The sequence below is a fragment of the Barbatula barbatula genome, assembly GCF_947034865.1.
Source record: "Barbatula barbatula genome assembly, chromosome: 14".
Lineage (NCBI taxonomy): Eukaryota > Metazoa > Chordata > Actinopteri > Cypriniformes > Nemacheilidae > Barbatula > Barbatula barbatula.
Genome location: NC_136777.1, coordinates 4,930,449 through 4,956,392, shown reverse-complemented (window position 1 = coordinate 4,956,392; position 25,944 = coordinate 4,930,449). Strand labels below are relative to the sequence as shown.

Here is a 25,944-nt window from a genome sequence, read left to right as displayed (position 1 = left end):
AAATACAAAATACATTTTTTATTTTGGCAGCCGTTACTTAATGCAACAATAAAATAATAGTGCTGAATAATAATAACTGTAATAATAAAATGATCAATATTAGCACATCGTTCAAGATTCATTGTGATAATATTGTTTATTTCTTAACCTTTTTCTGTGTGTTTAATGTGTGTTTTGTATTGTGCCATTGTGTAAAGCTGCTTGCAATAGTGTAAACTGTGAAAAAGGCTGTACAAATAAACGTGAACTGAATTTTATTGAATTAAACTAATACACATTCTTTGGGGTTTAAAACCACAGAGAGAAAAGAAGCAACAGAGACGGATAAAAAATGCAAAAATAAATAATGTCCCTCTGTTAAATCACATTGATGAAAATGGGTGCACATTTATGTAAAATTGTAATAAAACGTTGACAAATAAAAGAGTTAAATTCCTGATATGGGTGGAAAAAACAAGTTTACTGTATCTTGAATAGATATAAATGTCAGAGATTTAAAAAAGTCCCACAGACAGAAAGCAACTCTTAATCTTACACAATACAGTGTACAGAAAGATTGTCTTTGAACATTGCTCACCTTCAGATCGTCTAAAGAGAGTCGCAGCTGAAGAACACTACAGTGGGTGGGACCGGCTGGTGACAGAAGTGTGTGCGCGAGTGTGAGGAGCCTACGGAGTTTCTGCAGTGTCTGTGTGTAAAGGTGCCAGTGCTGTATCAGCCCCTCCACTAGAGCGCGCCGCTGAGCTGCTCTCTGCACCGCCCCCTGCCAGTGTTCTCTCAACTGGGACAGTTTTAACAAAAAGTCACTCCTGAGGGAACACACAGGGCAGTAACTATAAATCTCATTTATGCCAAAGATATCATCTTTTTAACGTTACATTTTAAAACCAGCGATATGATACATTATGTCATGAGCAGAGTTACACGCTGTGAATATTACCTGTCTTCCACCTCCCCCTTGTGCAACAGAAGGAGGGATTCACTGATCACGTTGTGAAGTATCTGATGGCCTAAAGACAACTCAGCCTGAAAACACTAGACAAGATTAAATGTGAGATTTAATACACGGTTGAATCTTTGAATCACATGTGGAGGGCTTATGTGTCCTGGCTTGACCTAGATTATATGGATAAAAATAGCCTGACATTTGTCCTTCTAAATCTTTGTCATTCAAATGCCTGCGTGTGTGCACACATACAGTACATACTAGCACTTCATGCTATTTATTGTTAAAATCATTTGACATTTTCTTTCAAACATATTGTACACTCTTGTACACACACTTTTGAGTACATTTGCATCTCCGATCTGATGGATGCGTGTGACAGTTATACCTGGTGTGTGCGTTGTTGTTCTTTTAGTCCAGGGTAAGTTGATGAGATTTCTACAGCCAAACTGTCTTCCATTCGCTGTAGGAAAGCCAGCCAGCTCTCACATTTCTGCTCGAAGCTCTGCTGCCGCAGACTGGCTGCCTGTAACTCACTACACACACATTCAAACATGAACCGATTTTAAATGCACAGTACTTTGAAGGTGTATATTGCTTATATCGTACCATCTAAATGAAATGTTATACACTTTTAAAGAACTAAAAAGAGGATTGGGACAATCACCTGCATCTCTCCTGAGCGTGTGCGGAGGCCTGTGCCCACCTCCTGTTCAGGTTCTGCAGTCTGTGTGTCACAGAATCACTGAGCATCAGTCTGTAGCTCAGCGTGTTCAGCAGATCCAGATCAGGAGAGAAAGAACTGAGCTCCATTAGACCCGACTGGACACACTTAAAAAAAGTCAATGTCAGTTACTCCTAAATGTTTTAATAATTTGGTATGTATACAACCCCAGAAAAAAACAAGAGACCATTTTAAAATATTTTTCAGATTTTTAAATCAACAATTTATAGTTCTGTCATAACAGGTCTCAGAGGGTTTAGCATGGTTGTGTACATGACATATAAAAGTATTTGGTCTTGGCGGAATAGATCTGCTACGCTGCTGCGGTGGAGCAAGTACAGAGACTTACTACTGCCAATACATCCACAACATTCAGCTGTGTGCATGTAAGGAATGCTGGTGATGCAGTTTCATATAACATATATGAATAACCCCGGTATACCATCTATGATCACCTGGTGGAGATGGAGCTATTTGTGAACTTTTAACAATATTTCTACCAAACTTCAAATAAAAATAATGTTTTTATTTGCATTTATTTACAGAAAATTTAAACTGAATTAACAGGTCAAAATAACAGAAAAGGTGCTCTTTTTTTTAGACATCAAATATTGCAAAGAAAACTAGTTCATATTCACTTTTTGGCAACACAACAGTAATATTATTTAATCCAGATGTATTTAGGGAAAGTAAAATAATAATAATTTTGATTTTTGTCACAGTTTTCTTGTGTCTTGTCATGCTGTCAGTCTTTCATATTGCTGTTGGATGACTTTATTTCACTCCTGAGGTTTGATTTTGTTTAAATAAATATGTGTCACCTCTCATCAAACACATGTGGTCTTTGAATCGGTCATATGACACGGCTAAATCGAATATTGTAGTTTGTTATAGATGTACTGTAATGTGTTTACACGATTTAAAGTAAAAAAACTTAATATTTTACACATATATTAAGGTTTAGTTTAGTTCAGGGTGCATGTTTGTATCTCCTCTTTAGTCCGCCTCTCTGAAACGTGCATATTTTTTTACAAAACTCATCGCTCTGAAAAGTGAGGTGTGCTGTGATTGGCTAGTTCACCAGTGCGTAGCGAACTTATAACACAAGACACAAAAACACGTATTTGCACCATATGACCCCTTTAACATCTCTGTTGTTTGTGTATGTATTTATCACCTCAGAAATGTCGATGTGGTGGTCGTCCGTCCTTTGGTTGCTTTCCCACTGTTGTAACTGTGTTTCAAGGGACTGAAGTAATCTTTCAAACTCCTGAAACTGTTCAAGATCCTCCTGAACAGACACATTAAATTATATTAAAAAAATTTGTATTGCTCATCCTAATGTCATTTAAAAAATGCTAATGTTTGTATGCCTTTTAACGCTGCCACACAGATGTGAGTCTCACCTGCATGTGTTGAATTCGTCCTGCCAGAGTTTGGTTTAATTGCAGGTAACCGCGGGTTAACAAGCGGCACTCTGACCTGATGAAAACATCTTCAACATCCATCTGTTCGATCAGATCTTTAGATGCTTCAAGCATTTGATCCACATCAACCTGCAGAGTCTCCGAACTTTTCTGTAACACCTGAAGAGATGAAATACATTTATATGCAATACAATATATTTTACATGTACAGTTGTTATTTTAGCAGACCCTTTATTCAACTTTCTTACAAATGAGGGAGCATTTAACAATAATAAAGGATACAATAATAAACAATAAAACATGAATAATAAATAAAACGATACATACAAATAAATAAATAATACATCCTTAATGTCGTCAGACATTTAGTGTGTTTGCACTGTACTCACTGTCTTCAGCTGTTCAATCTTGTATGCAAGTTGTTCGTGATCAGCTGGTGTTTTAGTGTGCATGGCGAGTTGCTCTTTGTAATGCTGGAGTTGCTCTGAGCAGGTGTGTTTCATTAAGGAGTATCTCTGCCACATCTTCAGAAGATTTTGTGACCATTGAAAGATGCGTGTCACCTTTTCCTTCATCTCTGACCACCTAGAGCACAACACAAAGATGTTTAAGCTCAAACACACATATCCATGTTTTCTTTTGTGTTGGCAGGTATGAAATCTTACCCTGCTTTTTCTTTTTCTATTTGCTCCAACAGTATTTGTGCGGAGTCTTCACTAATTCCACCATTAAGGGTTGAGAATGTTTTTCTAAGATCCTCCCACATCATGTCAAACTCCTCTGCTTTGGCTTTGAGGACCTACAGACACAAACAAGCCCTCGGTAATGATAATCTCTGTCTGTAACATTTGTTCAGTTTACATTCATTTAACTGCATCAAAATCAAATAAATTTCTTAATTGAGTTTATTACTTAATTATTTATCAATTTTGTATTTATGGTACATTGTTTAATTTATAAATACTCAAAATATATAAAAAATACGTAATTAACATTAACAGTCACTTTGGAAAACTATAGTGATTGACAGAACCTGTAGTTTATCAATGTTGCTCTGGAGGGCGAAGAGGTGGAGCAGAGGGGCGTTGCAGTACTCTAGCGATTGGGCGATGCTCATTGTGTTTAGAACTGCCTGACTCCTCCCACTTTCAAACTGGGACCACGTGTTACACACATGAAGCAGACTCTTCCCTAGGTTTGTACCCTATAAATTGAATGTTTGTTTAATTCTGTTATAAGAATGAAAAAAAAATGTAAGCAGTACAGAAGCTTCTGTGTCTATACCTGCTGAGAAAGATCGACCAACGATCGGGAGAGATTTTCAACTTTTGAGAAGAATTGTTCATCTTCACGTTCTTCATCAGGATTAAGTCTCCTCATCCTCAGTTCAGCAAGTTCAGAGAGTTTGGACTTCAATGTCTCCCTTATCTCCTAAAATTGAATATAAATAAAGTACGGTTAAATCTTAGAGGTTTAGAAAGCTTTCCATACTGTACGTGAGCATCAACATAATCAGTTATAAAGAATCAAAAATCACATACTTCACAGTCTTTCAGGCTCTTCTCGGAAAACGAGCGACTGACAGGTTTTTCAGCCAATCGCATCCACCTTCTTTGACCTTTAACCCAGTTCTGCAAGAGCTGGAGTTTACTCTCACGCTCAGCACAGATCCTTACCAGTTCTTCAGTATGTCGGATCTGAGAAAAACAGAACAGCTTGAATTGTTCCTCTGTGTGTTTGTCTGTCCACCATCATGAGGACAATATCATTGTCTAAATGTATGTCTGCTATGTTTTTTTATTAATTTTGGTTGATAAACTCACCCGTGTATTCAGACAAGCCTGCAGAGTGTGCCAGCGCAGATTGACATCTCCCAGGCTTTCAGCAAAAGCAGTGTGTTTGTACCTGCAGCAGTGTGAGTCGAACCCGACCCTCTTCAGCTCACACTGATTTAAAAACTCAATAGACTTCTGCTGACTGCTCATCTCTAGCTTCATCTCCTGGACAAAGATTGCAAAGAGAGATGGATGAGCAATAAACTAGCAGTTATTTCAAAAACTTCAGCATCAATACAATTTCTAAACCTTGCATTAAAATGTGTTCTGCATAATTATTGTTGTATGCAGATGCAAAACCTTTGGTAATACTATTAAAAAAAAGTTGACAACTATAAAGTCCATTTCATTTGAGAGAGAGAGAGAGAGAGATGATGAGATACCTGATATGTTTTGAGCAGCTTTCTGAGCTCGGTGGCAGTGCAGGTGTTGTGACCCTCTCGCTCGGCCGCCTGTAACCTGCTCTCAGCACCTGTAATCCAGCCACACACATCAGCCAGCAGTCCTTCAGGAGATAGCCTCTCCACCACATCCTGAGGAAGAGAGAGATTAAAACAGAAGAGGGAATGAGGTGAAAGGAAGAGATGGAGAGAAAATACAGTAGCGAAGAAGGGCGAAGAAGAAAACTGTGGAAGGTGGTGAGGGGTGATATATGCAATCACAGAAAAAAGGAAACGAGGACCAGAAAAAGATGCCTGATAATGGGTGAAATGATAGAAAAGGGACTGTATTCTTTACAGATCTCATCTGCTGCTGGAAATCATGCCTGGTTGGCCACCTGACCTTCATGACAAACTTTAACACCTTTAATATTAGACAATACGCCAAAACAGGAAAACTTTAGCAATATACAGGATTTTTTAAAGTTCCATGGGGCTTGTAAGTTCAAAGTTGTGGGTTCAATCTGAAACACATATTGAATTGTCGAATGCTTTGTAAGTCACTGATATGGTCTGCCAGATCCATAAATGTAAATATACCTGATGTTGTTTCTGTTGGATGGCAGGTATGTTTGAATGTATCTCCACCCAGTCCTTCTCCACTTGAGATAACTGGGACTGAAGAGACAGCAGAACTGGAGACAGAATCGTGTCCTGTTTAACAGACAATCCTTGTGTGGATGAAGCGGTTTCCTCAGAGACGTCTTTATTTGTGACCCTGTTTAATAAGATAATGTGCTTGGCTGCAGATTTAACGTCTGTTGGAAGAACGTCTTGAACACATTCTTGAGAATAACTAGATTTGGCTAAACTCCTTGTTGTAGTTTGGGTTTCCGTTGAAGATATGTTTTGACTTGAGGAAAACATGGTTTCTAAATTTTCCTCAGCAGCAGATGAAGCGGTGACATCTACAGATGGCTGTAGGTCTTCTGATTTTCCAGAGGATGTTTTACGAGCAAAACTGGTTTTGTTGTTGTTTAGTGTCTCAACGTTTTGCTCTTTTTCACCGAGCATCAGGATAAAAGATCCAGAACCAATGACTGATGCCTTTAGGGCAGATTTTTCCTCCAGCTCCTTAACAAACTCCTGTTTCAAAATCATCACAAACAGACGAGTCAAACAGAATAATGTGCTGCTGTCCTTGAATTTCCATATTTCGTGATTAATTTTTTTTGCCTTAAATCATTATTATTATTATATACACTTACTGTTAATTGCTTGGAGTAGGATAGGGCTTTGTCTGTTTCATGGTCACCTGAGATCACATCATCTTTCCATGTGTGCAGGTGTTCTTTAGCTTGGTCCATCCACATATTCAAAGCCTCAGAATCACTTCGGTATCTAGTAAAATGTACAGCCATGATAGATTTATATACAGTCCTCTTTTCCATGCATTGTACTTTCTATATATTCACATCTTATTAAACATCTACATGACCGCATATCACACTCACCTGTTCCAAAGCTGTTTTAGTCGGTGGGTGGAGTCCAGTCCCTGCTCCACCCTTCTCTGAAGAGAACCCAATCGCTGCTCAAGTCTTGAAGTAGATCCGGCTATTATATGTATAGGAATGCCCACTTCACTGAATGAAATCTGTGACTGCTGTCTACGGCCCTCATCCAGAACCAGACCTACCTGAGCTCTGTTTTCCTCCAGAACAGCCTGAACAGACTATCAAACAGAAAATCAAGGATCTTTCATAGGGGTGTCGTAAATAATTCAGCACCCGTTTAAAGGTTTTGCCTTAAGATGGTTACAAACTCTGTAAATAATAAACCAAAAATAAACACAAAATTTACAAATTAAATCAAATAAATTTAAATAAAAACATGTTAAGACAATATTGTTATCAAGAAAAACCATAATGTGACAATCCGAAAGAACCACGTTAACCGTGACGTGAAAAATCCGATATCGTCACAGACGAAATCTCTCAATATCCCTCTTTTGTTCTTAAAGGTATACATGGGGGCAAAATGCTAAATACAGTATATTAAATAAGTGTCACCTGATAGACTGAAAGAGTTTTGCTCAGCTGCTCCTCAGTTTGTCGTCGCAAAGGCATTATGGGAAGTTGAGTTTCTAAGCTCTGTAGCAGCTTTTCTAACCAGGAATGATTTTCCTCACAGTGAGTCCAAAGCTGAAAAAATACCAAGAACTGAAATTAATTTATGTAATTGTCGGCTCAGTTTTTATCCATTTGCTCTTTCGCTTATTGCTCTCTGAACTATTTGTAAGTCACTTTGGATAAAAGCCTCTGCTAAATGACAATGTAAATGTGAATGCAATGATCAACAATTTACATTAACATTAAGGCATTTATTTATCTATCCACCCTGTATGACAGCTTCGCTTTTAGAAATACTATAAAGTGTCATTACACATCAGAACTTTATAATTCTCTCTCTTACCTGTAGCGCTAAATGCAGAACTGTTCCGACACCCTTAGCCTGATGCAATACACTGGACACTTGACTTTCCATTTCAGACACTGCAGTTTCCCAGCCAGAAGGGGCGCTGTCTGACATCCGCAAACTCAGCTGCTGCAATCTCCGCAGGTGGGAGCCCAGAGACAGGAAAAACTTCTGTGTGGATTCACAGGATAAATGAGAGATTGGCCTGCTCTGGTGGTCTTTGGAGATGTTTTTAGAAATGTTTGCATTTGTGCAGTTGGAATAGTTTGTTTTGAGGTCTGTTGTCAATGCGTGCTACACGTACCGTGTGTGTGCTTAGCTTTGTGTGTAGCTGTGTTGCATTCTTGAGCTCTAGGTTTGAGGCGCAGGTGAGTATCTCCATCCCCACATGCAAGAGTATCTGGAGACCCTTCAGTAATCTCTCGCTCATCTGCTGATGATCTAGACTCCATTGCACAGCTCCACAGCGCTGTTCTAGATCACTCCACACACTGTCCAGAACCGCCTGCAGAGTGAATCTTATGTTATAGGCAGATTTATATAAATTTATATACAAGTTGTGTAAAGTTGTGGCCTTGTGGTTAGAGAGTCGGACTCGTAACTAGAAGGTCACCGGTTTGATTCTCAGGGCCAGCAGGTAGTGACTGAAGTGCCCTTAAGCAAAAACCCCTGTCTGCTCCCCGGGCGCTGCAGTGATAGCCCACTACTCGGCTGTGTGTGTTCAGGACTCGAAGTGTGAACACTCACTGGATAGTTAAATGCAGAGGTCACATTTCGACTATGGGTCATCATAACTGACAAAAAGGTAACTTTCACTTTGACAACTTCCATTTTGTCCTGTTTATTAAGTCTTCTGTAGTGCCCACCCCTAAAGAGAATGTGAAGCTATGTTGCGCCATCCCGGGAGGATTGCTGCTAGTGCATTCCATGCAATGTCATTTTTTCTTGTTTGGTTAGGAAATATATCCATGGTAGGTCGGTCTTGCTGCGTTAAAAACTGCAATAGCATTACGACAGAGTCGTTCAGGAAAATCACCTGGTTCCTTCACTTCCGATTTCTCCATATATCAAAGAAAACAAGTAACGGTTTATATCAAAACAATAATTGCAGTGGAGTATGATCCTCCCAAGATGGCGGCACCACTGCAACATAGGCCATGATGTCAGCTTCACATTCTCTTCAGAAAGTACAGGTGTCTTTATATCATATAAATATCATATTTAAAGTGACTTTTAAAAAAGTTCACCCAAAATTCTGTCATCATTTACTCACCTTCATTTCATTCCAAATTTGTGCAACTTCCTTTCTTCTGCAGAACACAAAGGAGGGTGTTTTGAAGAATGTTGGTAACTAAACAACATTGACCCCCATTTACTTTCATTGTATGGACACAAAACTATTAAATCATTTCTCAAATAATCTTCTTTTGTATTTCGCAGAAGAAAGAGTCATATAGTCAATAAATGATGACAGAATTTTTCTTTTTGGTGAACTATCCCTTTAAATACAAATGTTAAAAAAACAACTACTATTTTGTGCATCTTGACAATTTTAACAAAGTATCTAAACATTTTAAAATTGTATTTATTACTCTTTAAAACACTTTATTTATATATTGTTTATTGTCGCTGTCCTTCCGAAACCTTGTATGTACAAATTCGCTGTTTTTCAGGAAATAGAAAAAACACAGTACTTTTTTAATTATAGAATACAGTGTTGACAAAGTTGACAAGCACCTTTTAATACTTTTTATTGGTTTAAAAACTTAGTGAGAATCGTGAAGAGTGACCTATATAAATGATTTAAGGCAAAAGTAAAGATATAAGGTTTCAGAAGGACAGCAGCGTTATGGACTTTCTAAATGTCAGATTCATTTAACTTCTGTTGACAAATTCTGTCTCCAAAGTACACATCCCAGCTGTACCTCCAGTGTGCTGATTTGCTGGAGGTGGTGAGATGAAGGTTGACTCTGACTTTCATTTTCTTTGAGTTCCTCTAGTTCGCTCTCTGTCTCTTCCACCTCCTGTTTCAGCCTTGCAACAGCCTGCACATGGAAAGTTCAAAATCTCAAACACCTCAAACTTTGAGTGGTCTTTAAAATGACAAAGCAGTACCTTTCCCCCTTTGAGTGAGAACTGTGTTAACATACGACCTGGTCTTCATTATAAGACCTTATAAAAAGCAGTAACACCTTTACAGTGTGATTCCCCTCTGGCAGGATACTCTGCACATACTGTAACTTTATTTTCAAAGAGCCTCTTGTAAAATTCTAAAAACGCAAAGTTTATGAGTGCATTTTGAACAAGAAAGTCCAATGTCACCCTCTTATTGTGGGAATGACGGCACCATGGAGAACATATACTGTATTTAGATGCCCGGGGGTACGCAGAGGCACCAGTTCTAAGAAACAACACAGACTCATTCATTCCTCATTCATTCCCTGAAAAATATTTAAAGCTTGACTCATTCATGTTCAGAACACTCACATCATGTGGTGTTATTCACAGGTACATGCTCTCACCTGCAGCAGTGAGCGAAGATCACGATGGGTTTCTCCATTAGTTGTAGGGTGAAGGGCTGACTTGTTAGTTAGTACTGAGTCATGCACGTCTTGCATTTTTCTCTGTAGGGTTTAACAAACACAGAGGAAATGCTACATTTCTATCTTATCAACAAGCTATTTGTAGGAAGCATGTATAAACATTGCATCTATATTAGAGGACATGGGAAAAAAACATACAGTGAACATTACAAGGTCACATAGGATTTGTGCTGTTATATCATAACGAACAAGAGTCAGTTATGAAAGGGAGAACTTGAGTTTTTTGGGTGTTAAAGCTGATAAGATCTAACTGCTGACATATAAATACATACTATAAATACAGTATCAGCTTTCAGAGTAATTTATTGCATTTGTCTTTTTAAAATTAACGTAAAGCTCACTGCTATTCAACATAAGGTCTAGTGTGTAATTGTTTAGAGGATCTATTGACAGAAATGCAATATAACATACATAACATTGTCTTCAGACCTTATGAAGCGTTATGTTTTATTACCTTAGAAAAAGCTATTTTTATCTACATATGCCATGAGTTTCCAACATCAAAGCCCAAAAGGGACAAACTGCTCTACACAGCGCGTTTCCTAAATACATTATCTCCTTGGGCAAAGAAGCGAAAATGTGATGACATGTTTGTCCTGTGTCAGCTGTCGTAGTGCTTCGAAAGGGAGGGGTAAAGGGATGGGGTGAGCCATTCACCACTGCCGCTATAATCTCCACATTGCTCCTTTTATAACAGTTCACATCTAACACCATTTATGCTGATAATAATGGCACTAAACCAGGTGGAAATCTGACCTGCAGCTCTGTCATCTGTTTTTGTCGGTCTTGTAGCTGTCCCTGTTTCTCAGTCAGAGTCTTTTGAACTTCACACACACGCTGCGTCAGCAGGTCCAGGCACATTGAGGTCTCCAATACCACTGAAGCCGAATTTAACACCTTTATGACATCTGACCCCTGGGAGGTCAAAACTGCAGCCAACGAGGTCAGGTCGGCCGATAAACCCTATCAATGAAACAGAGAGGAAATGAAATGAATTAGAATATAGACGATGATTAAACAGATGGGTTGATGTTTACCTGTAGCTGCTGCAGCTGGATTTCTATGTCAGTGTTCAGAGAGTTGGCTGGTTGTAACAGGAGAGCGTGTGTAAGAGAGCAAAGAGTGAGATTTACACCACTCAACACTTCAAACAGACCCTCATCAAGAGACTGATGGTCCTGAAAAGAAGACAGACAGACATAGAGTATAACAGCTACAGTTAAACAGTCAAAGTAAATAAATAATATTAAACTTTTGAAAACAATGAGATGAGAGTAATTAAAAATGGCATAATTTCCCCTAAAACATGGAAATCCAACTTGTGTGTGTGATATACATATTTGTGTTTGACACCTGTGTAACTGCAGAGTTTTCCAGCTCTTTAATATGTGCGATGTTTGACTGAATCTCCTGACGACAAAGTGAAACGGCTGATTCACTCCACAAACATACAGATGGAGTGAGTATCTGTATACACAAAAATAGACAGCACCTTAGCGATTAGTGTCAAATGCAAACACTCAGAAAAACCATTCACGCTGGATGAGTGTAGAATCACGTGTGTTCAGACCTCAGATGGATCCTGTTCTTTGTCTTCTCCCTGCTGTGTCTCTTCTTTCTCAGTCAACCGATTGTGAAGGTGCGTCCACTTCTTGTGGACTGCTAATTGTTCTTCATGTCTCTTGTCTTCATTCTCTGTTGCTGCTGGAGGGCTGCAGGGTATTGAGATAGTTTTAATGTTACTGTGTTATACATTTAAAGAAACAATGATTTTTTAAAGAAATGGTAAACGTTATATCTTTTTCGAAATATGTAAACTGTGTAAACAGTGTTTGTATGTGTGTATTTAGATACCTTATGTGTTCTTCAGTGTTCTGGCTGTGTGCTCTTGCTCTGCTGCCTTGAATTGAGATGGCTTTGGTTAGATCTCTCTGTTCGTTCAATCCGTGCTCCAGTTCCTGAAAAAAAGTGAGTGGGACTGAGTGATGAGCTTTATGGCTAGTGATGAATAATGTTCATCGTGCTTTTGAGGATCATATGAAGAGTATATTTCGAAAAAGAGATAACGTTTACCATTTCTTTAAAAAATCATGGTTTCTTTAAATGTATAACACAATAACATTAACAGTAACGTAACGTAACGTAACGTAACGCATAGCATAGCATAGCATAGCATAGCATAGCATAGCATAGCATAGCATAGCATAGCATAGCATAACAAAACAAAACAAAACATTGAATTTCAGGTAAAATATAATCAAATGAAATACTGTTTTCTTGTAGACTGTTTCAGAGGCAACCACATAGACCTCCACAGTAAATCGGAAACTGGTAAGTTTTAATTTAACACAATTACAATACAGTAAAATATTAACGCAAATTATTAGGTTGAATTAAATATGAAATAAATAGTTTTATTATAACCAAACAGACCGGAAGTCAACTTCAGACCAGGCGCGAATGAACCCGTCTAAAACGTCTGAATTTATATAACTTTTAGTTATTATTGAACTTTAAAAACTTGAAGTGGCAATCCATAAACACATATCTGTTTGAAACATTAAATGTAATTGAAAATATTATTTACATATTTTTCTTTATCATGAGCTAAAGAAAAAAAATATATTTATATTATAAATTATTATTATATAAGCTTACCATTGGGAATTGGATTTTACCAAAAAGGTTACAGATTGATATATTATACTTATATTTTTATATGAAAATCAAAATAACTGAAAATGTTCGAAGGGCTCCTAAACATTCATCGTTTTGTGCACTCTAAAAACAGTTAATGTGAACACATTATTTCTCGAGGCAACTTTTTTTGTGTTACTTTCAAAAAAGCTTGTGTTAAACTTACTGAAAGTAACACATAATGTGTTTAATGAATAATGTTAAAATTAACACATTCATTTTAAGAGTGTGACCTGTTTTAACACAAGGTGTGTTGGATAGACTAATGTTTTAAAATGTGTATAAATGTGCACATTACCTTCTGTTGTTGAAGACTGCTCTGTCTGAACAGTTTGCCTCTGGAGGAGCTCAGCATGTCTTGCACACTGGTGCTGCGTGTCAACCTGGCCTGCAGGGGGCTCGCTCTCTCAAAACACACCTACAGGGACATACACACCATTGTAACACCCCTGATTTTCTCAGTTCACTTCCAAACACTTTGCAGCCTCTCGCTAGCATCACTTCTGGATTTAAGACCTCCGAAACGGCAAATGTGCAAATCAGCTGCTATTAGCATGCTAATGATCACCTGCCATCACAAGCAATGTGTTCTTCACAACACCTGGATTACGCTGTTCCCAACCCTAAAAATACAGGATACAAAACAATTCGTCCTGGATTTGGATGTGTGTACCTTGTCTTCGCTGTGTTTGTCCTGCAGCAGCAACTGGACGGTCACCAGTCTGTTCTTTAACAGCTGGAGTTTTGTGTTGAGAGAATCAGCCTCATGTTGTTCCTGTTCCTTCAGCCCACACAAGGGAAGACAGGAGATCTTCTGCTCAATCTCCACCAGAATCGTCTACACACACACATAAACACTTAAATAAGTGTTCATTCAATTTCATCAATTTGGTGACCGGTAAATTCTTATAGTATTTGCGTAGTTTTATATAAATAGTAGCATTTTGTATGCCATCAGTCACACTGATCTGAATCCACCAGAGCACAAAACAAGAGATCCAGCTGAAAGGCAGGCAGCAGGTGTTTAATGCTCCATTTGACACATTGCTTAGGAAAACAAATATGAACAAACTTGCCATTAATAATCAAACACACGAAATTGACATTGCGATTGTGGTTTTCCATGTGTACATCCTGCAGCAAATATTGACATCCACAGAGCGTGGCAATTCTGGATTTTTTTTACACGGTTGGGGGATGCTCTCTTCATTGTTATGATGTATGTCATAAATGTACATTTTAAGTCGATATTCTATTATAACTGGGCAATTCCAGCGTTCTGTTCCATCAGAAACATATCAGTCTATGCACAAATATTCTATTTTGAAAGAGGGACACATTTATGAGTTGACATTTTGGAGAGATATCATACTTTGTAGGATTTCTGTGAATAAAATTTGCAAACCAGAAACAATAATACCCAACAAAATGGAGAAGCGATGTCTCTTTATAGAACATAAAATAGTTACTATATATTTTTGAGGAATACAATATGGATGTGATGGACGTGACAGTTCCGTTATTGATTTGAAAATTCACCTATACCTAACTAAAAAGCTATTCTTTAAAAACACCAAAAAATGTTTTAAAGAGAGACTTCTCATGGGTATTTAAACCAATATTGACATCAGTATTGTAAAACCTTTGTTTTTCATTTTAAGGTTGACATTTGCACTGCATTGCCCTACTCGTTCAAGTAAAATTTGCAACAAAATTTCCACAAATTCATTATTCTGTGTATCTTTATATCACAAACGTTTGTTGGTCTCATAAAAAGCCTGCACTTTTCTAGTTTGTATTGTATTTATGACAGTTTACCAGGTCAGTGTCCTAGAGCGCTGCTGAATCTCTGAATTTTTGATGAGCGAGTCAGGTTACACAGATGGAAGAGAACAGTATGATGAAAAGGTTTGCACTACCTTACAGGTCTAACTGAAACAGATGCTCTGCAAAATCAAACACACACTTGAACTTTTATAGTGGCCAAGTCCGGCAGAAAATAGCTAAACACCCAACATTTCACACAGCTCCAGTACTTAAATATATCTAATAAAAACAAACAGCACAGCATTAATAATACTTAACCACACCCAAACAGCGCAATACCACTGAATGTTAAATTCCAAACTCAACAAATTTGAAGAACACAAACATCCTTGTTCTCTTTGGCCTTTAGAAGATTTTAGAAGATATGACAGGCTAAATTAACTCATTTTGACACAGAACACCAGCTTAAAGTTTATCCTGCTGAAACTAACTGGAGTAATATTGGATCTTTGTTTGACAGACAGGGGAGAATTATTACCCTGCAGACTCTCACCTCAGAGTGGAAGTGAGCTCTCGCTAACTGAAATATCTGCACAGAAATAACCACAGGAAAATACTATTTCCTTTAGAAAAGAGAAGCTGAATTTCTTAACATATTGCCGCATTCGTGGCTCTGAATAAGATTTCAGTGGGTACACAGACATTCACATGCGTCATGTGACATAAAGAGAACGAAAAGAGAGATCCAGACGTCCTCACAACGCCTCAAAGGTAAATAAGTATATTATTGGTTCATGAAATCATAATCTTCCGCCCACTTACACACACTTATCTTTACAATGCCTTAAAACACACAGAGATCTGGAACTGTATGTACCGTCCGTGATTCGGCTCGAAAAATGTATGTAAATGAAAGCAAAATAATAAAAAATGATCTATCATATAAGTTATGTTACCGTAATAACTGGACCAAATCCATGCGGCCCCGATAGAATTTGGACAGTAGAAAGTATAATATACTTAAAGTTCCGGTGCATGAAATTTAGCGTCATCTAGCGGTGAGGTTATGTATTGCAACCAATAGCTCACTACACCCCTCCCTCTCGAAGCACTGCGGCAGCTGACACAGCATTAAGACAACGTCACATTTTCACTTCTTTCCAAAGGAGATTTTTACATATCGCACTGTAGGGCAGTGGTTCTCAACCTTTTCATGGCCGTGCCTCCTTTAAACGGATTTAATAAACCGACGCCCCCCCCACCCATACTGTACATTAAGGATAGATAACATAATGTGTAAAATATGATATACTATTCAAAGAAGCAAAAAATACCTGTATTTGACAGATTCATCTCAAGAGATCAGATTATAAATGTAACAACCCTGCTGATAAAAATGAAAGAATTTCACATAAATGAATGGTTTCCATTAAAAAAACACTGTGAACCATATGTTTTTTGCATTAAAACAATTACAAAATTGTAGTGTTTTGGACATTATTTCAAAAGGATTAATCTGCCAGATTACGAACGATGCGAATGCGCTTTTAATTGATTTTAACACGAGCGAGGACTAATATTGAGAGCAAGAGTTTATTAGCAGTTTATAATACAGACACAGTGTACATCTTTAATAACTGTTAACAGCTTTAAATAGCCGTCCAAGTTCAGAAATATATGGAATGTTAACATATTAAGTTAAACAAAGAGAGAGAGAGATATGCACTATTTATACCTTCCTGCAAATGCTTTGGCAATACAAATGTAAGAGTTTTGTCACCGTATTGTGTGAGAATTGAATGTGGCAGGACGTGAATTTATAGCAGTTTTTGACATTTTAACACGTTCAATGTGTTAAACACACAGATCTAGGGCACTTCCTCTGTTGCTGAGCCAGCATTTCACAACATAAAGAATCAGCAAAATGCCAGAAATGAACATACTAGATTGTTACACACTAGGGGTAAAAATATTAACTATACTCTTCCCTTAACCCTCACACACACCTGTTGAGATTATTATTGACGTTGTTGAAGACAACGGGTTCCTCTGACCTTTGAACTGTAGATGTCTGTATGTGTGTGATCACCTTGCAGGTGTGAAGTTGTTGCTCAACGCTGTGTTGCATGGCCAAGTCCTGCACTCCCTGTCTCGACCCCTTCAGGCTGATTTGCACTTTCTCCAGACACACCTCCAGCTGCATGGCCCTCTCACGGCAGACATGGAGGAGACCGTCACCAGACGACCATCCACCCGAGACCCCAGCTTCACCTATGACCTGGACAATCACACAGAGAGGCTCAACAGATGCAGGAAGAGGCAGAGGTTCTACGTGGCAGGTGAAGGGTGTGTAATAGAAAAGGTAAAGATAGGTGTACTGAAAGACAGAGAGAGAGAGAGAGAGAGAGAGAGAGAGAGAGAGAGAGAGAGCACCTGCTATGCAGAAACACAGTTCACAAAAGCACAAACTGTGACAGAATGGGTGTGTCTACTGACCCACAAAGAAACAGAAACACTATGTCACACTTTCGCACTTATTTTCTGCTCCCTCTCTCTCTGTTTCTCTCTCACTCCAGCTTTACTCTTTTGTTTCTTTATTCCCCCCTGGTGTGATTCTTTCTTCAATGAACTGTCTCAGGATTCATTCTGCTCATTTTTCATGTGTCTCTCTCTTTCTCTCGTTCCCTGGTTTACTCCACCCACCCGCGGCTACCAATACTTCCTGGAATGTCGTCACTTTCGAGGATAGTGTGACATGAAGCACAAACACACACCCGCATGTTTGTTTTTCTTTCATGATTTGGGTAACCATTTACATTCCACCGATAATAAAACAACAAAGCATATTGTATAAAAATGCCTATAGAAATTATATTATTATTTGTTTATTTACTAGCATGTGGTTCAAAAGCCCAGTGCCTGACTCTTTATTCTGTGCAACACATAAACATATTTTGACAAATCTCTCTGTGGTTTTGTGTCCATAGAATGCAAGTCATTACGTTTTTCAACAAATCTTGTTTTGTGTTCTGCACAAGTCAAATAGGTTTGCAATGATCTGAGCAATAACTGTAAATGATAAAGGAATAAGCATTTTAGGGTGAACTAGATCTTTAAACAGTTTTCTTGTTGGTTCTCATTATAATAAAGTTGATTTTAGGATGGGGTAAAGACAACCTTGTGTTGGGCAAGGCTGTACCGTTACCTTGACCTGACTGAATTTATCCATTTTATATTTCAACCGTTATACCAGTCCTATTTTCTTTAATTCATGCCTTCACTCCCTTTTTACACCTAGAATGTACATTAGTATTGGCTTTAACATACTGCATACAGTATTATGACATTTGTTATGGGCATATATTGATAGTGCCCCCCTGTGACCCTGAAGAAGATACGTTTTGGGAGAATGGTGGATGGATGTATCCCTCAACGTCTTTGCCAGTTATGTTATATGCTATTGACTTGTTATACTTTAACTAAAAATAAATTATGTATTAATCTTTAATAACAAGACTTACAACTTGCTTTCTTCCTATAGCCTGAAAATGTTCTAGCATTCTGCAACTATTAAACGTCATATAAATACATGTGAATAAATGCATAATGTCAAAGTTCACTAAATCTACTGAACAGTTCCCGGATATTGTTAGCTCATTGTTTCCTTCTGAATTTTATTTTTAAAATGGTTTGTTAGGGTTTGTTTCTACTAACCACATGCACACACTGTTTGAAACACACTCAATGTTTTAAAACCTCACTCTTTGTAATGGTAATAACATAACGGTCAATGTATTAAATATTAATATTCAGGATCTCATGATTAATAAACGGTTATTTTAAGGACTCTAAATTATGCCAAATTCATGTTACTAAATCCAATCTCATACAAATGTTGATCTCAGACAGCATTTCACACATTAAAATGGTTATTCCAATATTTCATTGGAATAAATTGACATTGATTAAGAAGGGAAAGAATGCTCATTTAAGGGAAAATAAAGTCAAATGTTGTAGAACATGATGTCTGTTGTAAGTAGGGTGAGACAACTCAACACTAGTGTTTCTGCGCTTACCAAAGATCTGCTTGCTGCCTTTGGCTCTGTCTCCTCCATTTGGGGTTTGTTTGTGATTTGTGTGTGAGTGTCATGTGTGCTTCTGTTGTCTAACGCCTGGTCCTCTGTATTTGACGTGATGTGTGTATTTGCGGCAGGTGTCATAGAGTGTGTTAGGTGACTTGGTGCAATAGCTAATGTTGTGTCTATGGGCTTAGTGGAGCCCACCTCCTGAGGAAAATACAAGGTGGTCTCTGATACATAACCATGCTGGATTGGTGTGGATGGGATTTTCGAGAACCCCCCAGTGTCTGACTCTAAATGTTTGTTGTGTGCGAGTGTGTGTGTGTCACTGGTCTGTTCCCCCCGCCATGCACCCTGCTCCTGACAGAGAGAAAGAGACGAGCGATTTTACATTTTTGATTGGAATTTATTTCTTTCCTTCTGTCGAAAGATCATTTCGATCACAAAGTATTTGGAGAAAGAAAACAGAACATGCACAGGTTTGTATTATAGCTCAGTGCGTTTACATGGCACAGAATGAAAAAAATACTCTGCTTAAATAACATAAATAAATCATATACTTATTACTTAAACTGTAAAAATCTTGAGCGGGAAAAACCTTCATTTCAAAGAATGTGTATTGTAAACAATCGTTCATGAAAAACAATAAATAACTCGTAATACACATGCACTTAGACATTATTGTGCAGTCATAGGTACAGACGCTTGCAGAAATTTGTTCACTTTTAATATTCTCATACATATGTTTCACTCCACGAAACAAAACATGTCCAACAATTCTTTCACAAAAAACACACTTGTACAGAAAATATAAACACATGCCATAAAAAGAATCTATGGTCTTTTTTGGTATTGCAGTTTTGCATTTAGTAACTAAAAATCCAATACAAGTTACCATGCGATGACAAGCATGAAAAATAACACAGATTTTCCCCGCTTAAAACATATGCAATAAGGAATATGTTTGCTGTATTCCTAAAACAAGTCTTTATAAGTACTGCACAATAAATGTGCATCAGAAGCTTTTTGCATCCACAGATGGATTGTTCTCTATGGCTCTTTTACACAGTGTCTACACTGGAAACTGCACATCACCTCATGGCAGACCTACTCTGTAAACTCGAGACTACACTTCAGCAACACTAACATGGGAAAACAGCTTTATTTTCTGTGGAAATCAATTAAAATAGTCTTTGCATGGGCTATTTAAGAATTGCAAAAAGCTGGAATTTGAATGTGATTAAACATAAAACTAATAAAATAGCATTAAGCTTACTATTATGCTACTTTTATTTAACTTTATTTACCCTATCTGTTTAAAATAAAAGGCAGCGTTAAGCACTGGCAGTGTAATGGAAGCAATATTTGTTGCAACATTGTATATATCTAGTATAGACACAGTGTAACGTGTAAACGTAATAATACTAAGAAAATACTAAATGCTCTTTTCTTTAAGAATGTTCTGGCAGAATTACAGGACACACAAATGTCCTTTTATTCCCTTTTAATACACTGCTTTGATCTACAGGGCACCACAACACATCGGCCATGTAAATGCACTGAGATTAGAGTTCTAGCTTTAGGAACATCTACATCTAAGGGTTCTAAAGGTAAATGTTAAGACACAGAGGTTCTATAAGGAGGAAACTACAACTAGGAGACCAGACACCTCTGTAGGCCTCTGGGTGGGGACGAGGAGGAGATCTCTGTAACAGAGGAGGTATTGGTTACCATGTCTGCAGGGAGAGATTCGCTTTCCTCTGTGGCTTCGGATGAAGCTTCCGACACGCCTGTTCCAGAAGCGGCAGATGTGTCTGCTTCTATGTCCACTGCTACCTGCAAGCACAGAGGAAAATGGTTGAATTCTCTTTAAGGTCCAGTGTCATTTTTTGGAGGATCCATTGACAGAAATGCAATTTAATATACATGTCTTCGGCGGTGTATAAAGATCTTTCATAATGAAGTGTTATGTTTTTATTATCTCAGAATTAGCTATTTCTATCTACATACACCGCAAGTCCCCTAAAGCCAGATTCACATTTTGTGTCCTTTACGCAGCAGGCTCACGCGCAAATAGGGAGCGACGTGTTCGCAATTTGCATGCGGTGCGACGCTCTCACTTTTCTAGGCGTGTCGGTGCCGCACCGAGATGAAAATAGCTCAACTTTTCAGAATGCCGCACGCGCACCGCATTAGAAAGCAGTGCGGCTAGGGTTTTCCGTGTGGTTTTATAAACAAAATATGAGTCGCCCGTTAGAAGAACAAGTTAACTTTCCAAATTTAAATTTGCAATGCATTGCGTTCAAGGTGCATTTAAAGGCGGGTGTCCGATTTATCTTAGCCGTTGTTGATGTTCAACTTTGTCCAAACAAACGTAATTCAGAAATCGGACACCCCTCCTTTAACCAGAATGGAGATTAATGATGGTTTAAGATCCATTCAGCAGGGATATTTTCAAGCATTCTAACCATAGAGGTCCAGGGAAGCTTTGAAACTGTAATTGAAATTTAAATACCAAAAAATAGCACAACTAAATCGTTGTGATGAGTTTTTATATAACTTCATTAATTGGGTGTGTCATATCATATCTCAATACTCTTCTCATATGTTTTGGGATTTGCTGTATTCAATATCATGAAAAACAATTAAAACAATTCCTTTCATTCCTGAGTTACCTTTGAATCTGTTGCTTGTGTTTGTTCAGGTTTCTGCTCTGTGGGATCTAACAGAGCTGCAGAAACAGTTTCCTGCGCAATAAAACAGATTTTTTAATGTCATTCTACAGGACTGGTTACCTTAACACCGAGCCGAGAAGGCTGTGGCTTACATACATTTAACAATCTTTATGAAAATAAACTTTATTTCTTTGGTTAAAGGTCAACAGGCATCATACCAGATGCATTAATACAATGTATGGTCCCAGATGTGTGTATATGAGAATTCTATAATAGCTTTGAATGAATGTGGTTCATCCACTAATACACAGTCAATATTATCCTAATGCTGAATTTAACAGTCATTAAATAGTATCTAAATAAAAAAAGACAGATCTGCATAATTTATAAATGATTGCTGAATCCACAGTTGTAAATGAAGATCACAACACTAGTTTTAATTCACAAGTACAGACGGATCTGAAAGATACCATCAATGAAAGCTAGGTCAAGCTATACTGCCTTCTAGAGGACATGACAAACCATGCACATAGCCCTCCAACCAATTCTAGAACAACTGGACCGTTTAGAACAATTTTACGAGAATTTAATAAAAAAATATATATACTAAAAACGTGATAAGCAAGCATGTACGTAGAAATATGGATATATCCATGCCGGTTTGCATTATTCTTCATTACCTCCATGATCACACTGGATGACGTCTCAGGGTTCAGTGAGGAGGCAGACATTCTTCTTGCCTCCTCCTGCTCATTGTCTGTTTGATCTTCAGATTCTTCACGGCTTTCATCATCTTCATCGTTATCATCTTCCTCTGTATTCTCCACATCTTCACAGAGATTTTCCACATCTTCACAGAGATTCTCCACATCTTCACAGAGATTCTCCACATCTTCACAGAGATTCTCCACATCTTCACAGAGATTCTCCGCTTCTTCAGACTCCTGCTTTCACACAGTTCAAACACACGCACACACAAACACTCAACACAATTAGATACTGCAGGTCTTATGAGCTGTTTTAAAAAAAACAAAGCTTTTACAACGTGTGAAAATATACACCGTTATGAAAAGATACAACCTTTAATAGCATGCACTCTGAAAATCTAATTTCATCTGAAAATTTGCCCTGACATTTTACAGCAAATCTGAGAACCTTGAAAGCTTATTTTTGAAGAAAAGATAAAATATGATTTAATATCGCCTTTCTGCCGGTGTGTGTGTACCTGTGCCTCTGTAGGGATGTTTGTGTCCCTCTCAGAGATCCAGGTGAGTCTCTGTTCAGGTGTGGACTGCCCCACCGTCATCAGCGTAGCTCCTGATTTCTTCAATGCATCCTCCTCCACGTGCACAACCTGAATCTCACCGGTCTCCTACATGCACACTCTCATCAATATGTAACCGTGGCATCTTGGTAGTTAAATTCTAGTTGTTCAATTTTGTCTCACCTGTGTTTCCTCCTCAGCGATGGTGGGTGGAACAAAGAGAGGTGTGGCACTGCTATGGGGCCGGGCATGGAGGGGTGCGGTATCAGGAAGCTGGGCAAAAATCTCCTGCACCTCAATCGAGTATTCTAAAGCCAGCTGAGAGAGATGGACATAATATTGCGCCCTGCACATGTGCGGTGTGGTTATCTGCAGTTTGTGAATGTGTGTGTCTGTACCTGTTCTAGTTCCAGGAGTTGTTTCTGTAGTAGTTCAGCTCGTTGGAACACTAGGAGTGTGTTTTCTGCTTTGTCCTTGAGACAAAGACCCTCCTTACAGTTCTGGATCTCAGCTACAGTCTTTTTCATCAGGTCAATCCTGTTCTCAGTAGCCTGCCGACACATTTACATTCATGCATTTGGCAGATGCCTTCATCTAAAGTGACTTACAGGTTTCCTAGTCATGACTTTGTATTCCTTGTCTTCTTAAAAATATCTAGAATCAACATAGGCCTATATGTACTTCATTTATGAAAGAAAATGTAACAATTATGTAAGTTTATTTTTAAAACAAGCTTAAAAACTTGCCAATGGGGTAAGACAAATAAACTTCAATTTAGTTGTTATTCGGAAGTTAATTTTCTTATCTTACCCCATTGGCCGATGTATTTGCTTGCTTTAAACATAACTTTTCCTAATTGTTATATTAAGTGGCTTAACTTAATTTCTACTTAATTCTTAAATATCTTAGGTCACATTCATTGCCAAATAAATGTATCTTGATTTAAGAATGTTTAGATATTTGTACTACACTTTTAAAAAAAAAGGTGCTTAAACGGTTCTTCGCAGCGATGCAATTGAAGAACTGGTTTGGTTCCACAAAGAACCACAGAGTCAAAGATTCTTTAAAGAACAATCTCTTTCTTAAAATTATCACATTTTATATTAAAATACAGTCACAACTTGGTTCTAATGTCAACACACACACTTACCTTGAGTTTGTCCCGACTGATGCCCTCCTGAGCAGTCAAGGAAGATTTGATTTTGGCCACATCTTTCTCCATAACCTTCATCTCGGACTCAATGGCGTCCACTTCCTTAAAATCACAAAACACACAGTGTTGATGTTGTACCATCAAATTCATTTTAAATGTAAGACAAACAGGTTATCAGAGAGGCAGAATATGTTTGTGAACTGACCGCTGCTGCATGCTCCAATTGAGAGAGGGGTCCCAGCAGGCTGTGCTGCGTGTCGACTACACACTGGTCAGCATTTGAGAGTTGTTCCTTTAATGGGCTGACATCAAACACGCTTCCCATCTCTGTTAACACGCTGCCAAAATGCTTCAAAGTTCGTCTCATCTGAGCAGAATCATCCAGCACCATCTAAAAAACACATACGTATGGGTCATTTGCTGGTAATTTAATGTATGGTTATTGAATGTATATGTGTGTGACTGTATTAATGTGATGTGTGGCATCAGTGTATACGAAGTTCCTAAGGGATGAATAAGCTGCTACTACTACTTAACTACATAAACTACATAAACACACTCATGTTCAGCATCCTCTGCAACAAACATTGTAAAATGTGTCTTATGCTAGTACTTAAAGATTTAGGCTGGGAACTGAAAGGTTTCAGGAAGAATCCTGCATAAAAATAATACCTGTAGTGCGTTTACATGGCTGTCCAGGCATCTAGCAGTGGTGTACGTACAGGCTGTTGTTAACCATGACTGAGCCTCTGAGATCCAGCTCTGTGACCCCTTCACCATCTCCTCATGCTCCTTAAGCCAATCAGGGACCTACAACGAGAGTGTTGAAAACTTTAGACAGTTATTTTGTGATCCATGATACATATTTAAAAAGAACACAAGGTGGAGTAGTTGACTCCACATTTGTATTGTTTTGTAGTTGTGCACTATGGAAGTTTGAGAACAGGAGTTCGGAGTTTTGTTGACCTTGCTGAGAAAGCCGGTCCTCTGTTCGGCCTGGTTGGTAAGCTTGCTATATGTCTGCTGAGCGTTTGCCAGGTTTTCTGAGATCAGACGCGTCTCCTCTGGATACATCTCGCTCATGTCCTGTAGCTCCACCTCCACATCTGTCAGACGAGTGTGTAAACCCTCCAGGTCGTCCCACACACGCTGTGAGAGTACATAATGTGTAACATACATAAATCTTCCAAAATCTATAATTTAATGAGCTCAATACAGACACTAAAGTGATTTATGCACAACCACAATGAGTATTTTTGGCCAAAAATGATAAAATGGTTAACAGGAGTGTGCATTAAACAAACAGACAACTTTCTGAATGTGCATGAGAGATGAAAAAGGTGGACTGAATTGAATGGATGTGTGACCTTCTGTGTGCTCTCAGCTTCGCTGAAGTTCAGGCTCTTCTGCTCTAACCAGCTCTTAACTGATCCCAGACCTGCTTTAATCTCTGAGATTTTAGCAGCCAGCCTGTAAAGTGGACCACTCTTCTCCACCGCCGTTTCCACCTATGAACGTAAGAGAAAACGAAAGAAACCAACATTCATTCAAATATATTCGTAACACACAAGCAGATGCACGGAGGGTGTGTGAAGGACAGTACTTCCAGGAACTGCAGGAGGTCCAAATCTTAATGAACAAACCCCACAGGAGCTTATCTAACCCCTGTCACACACAGTGTAATGATGTAACACTTTGAACACCTGTGAATGAGTATGTGATGATTATGTGTCTCTGATGCAGGGATCTATGTGTTCTAGAGTGAGATGTTCTCCTCTCTTCATTCATTAAAGATGAGATGAGGGTGATGTTTACAGGGGGTGTGTGTATGTGTGTGCGAAGCACATTTAGTTGTAATTTATTAACATTTTATGTCATTTTATATTACAGCGTTCCTTCTGGTGGTCAGTGACATTTAG

The 25,944-nt window shown here is 38.3% G+C and overlaps 1 protein-coding gene across 2 annotated transcripts in view; it reads right to left on the bottom strand.

The window, feature by feature from the left end:
- The window catches only part of LOC306903664 (nesprin-2-like), a 77,408-nt gene that overhangs the window by 22,847 nt on the left and 28,617 nt on the right, over positions 1 to 25,944 (bottom strand). For both annotated transcript variants that reach the window (XM_079473015.1, XM_079473016.1), the window contains exons 44-83: positions 25,393 to 25,533; positions 24,992 to 25,174; positions 24,698 to 24,835; positions 24,231 to 24,416; positions 24,023 to 24,127; positions 23,271 to 23,423; positions 23,056 to 23,190; positions 22,834 to 22,980; positions 22,289 to 22,552; positions 21,609 to 21,680; positions 20,665 to 20,769; positions 16,944 to 17,132; positions 13,761 to 13,925; positions 13,386 to 13,505; positions 12,245 to 12,348; positions 11,961 to 12,102; positions 11,744 to 11,857; positions 11,428 to 11,568; positions 11,147 to 11,353; positions 10,310 to 10,411; positions 9,713 to 9,832; positions 8,092 to 8,292; positions 7,785 to 7,958; positions 7,382 to 7,513; positions 6,827 to 7,044; positions 6,581 to 6,713; positions 5,913 to 6,458; positions 5,316 to 5,465; positions 4,921 to 5,097; positions 4,639 to 4,794; positions 4,382 to 4,528; positions 4,131 to 4,301; positions 3,763 to 3,896; positions 3,487 to 3,682; positions 3,077 to 3,256; positions 2,848 to 2,961; positions 1,614 to 1,777; positions 1,335 to 1,482; positions 941 to 1,035; positions 578 to 809 (exon numbers count right to left, since the gene is read on the bottom strand). In XM_079473015.1, coding sequence (XP_079329141.1) covers positions 578 to 809; positions 941 to 1,035; positions 1,335 to 1,482; positions 1,614 to 1,777; positions 2,848 to 2,961; positions 3,077 to 3,256; positions 3,487 to 3,682; positions 3,763 to 3,896; positions 4,131 to 4,301; positions 4,382 to 4,528; positions 4,639 to 4,794; positions 4,921 to 5,097; positions 5,316 to 5,465; positions 5,913 to 6,458; positions 6,581 to 6,713; positions 6,827 to 7,044; positions 7,382 to 7,513; positions 7,785 to 7,958; positions 8,092 to 8,292; positions 9,713 to 9,832; positions 10,310 to 10,411; positions 11,147 to 11,353; positions 11,428 to 11,568; positions 11,744 to 11,857; positions 11,961 to 12,102; positions 12,245 to 12,348; positions 13,386 to 13,505; positions 13,761 to 13,925; positions 16,944 to 17,132; positions 20,665 to 20,769; positions 21,609 to 21,680; positions 22,289 to 22,552; positions 22,834 to 22,980; positions 23,056 to 23,190; positions 23,271 to 23,423; positions 24,023 to 24,127; positions 24,231 to 24,416; positions 24,698 to 24,835; positions 24,992 to 25,174; positions 25,393 to 25,533 — 6,501 coding nt within the window. The remainder of the gene's footprint in view (positions 1 to 577; positions 810 to 940; positions 1,036 to 1,334; positions 1,483 to 1,613; positions 1,778 to 2,847; positions 2,962 to 3,076; positions 3,257 to 3,486; positions 3,683 to 3,762; positions 3,897 to 4,130; positions 4,302 to 4,381; positions 4,529 to 4,638; positions 4,795 to 4,920; positions 5,098 to 5,315; positions 5,466 to 5,912; positions 6,459 to 6,580; positions 6,714 to 6,826; positions 7,045 to 7,381; positions 7,514 to 7,784; positions 7,959 to 8,091; positions 8,293 to 9,712; positions 9,833 to 10,309; positions 10,412 to 11,146; positions 11,354 to 11,427; positions 11,569 to 11,743; positions 11,858 to 11,960; positions 12,103 to 12,244; positions 12,349 to 13,385; positions 13,506 to 13,760; positions 13,926 to 16,943; positions 17,133 to 20,664; positions 20,770 to 21,608; positions 21,681 to 22,288; positions 22,553 to 22,833; positions 22,981 to 23,055; positions 23,191 to 23,270; positions 23,424 to 24,022; positions 24,128 to 24,230; positions 24,417 to 24,697; positions 24,836 to 24,991; positions 25,175 to 25,392; positions 25,534 to 25,944) is intronic.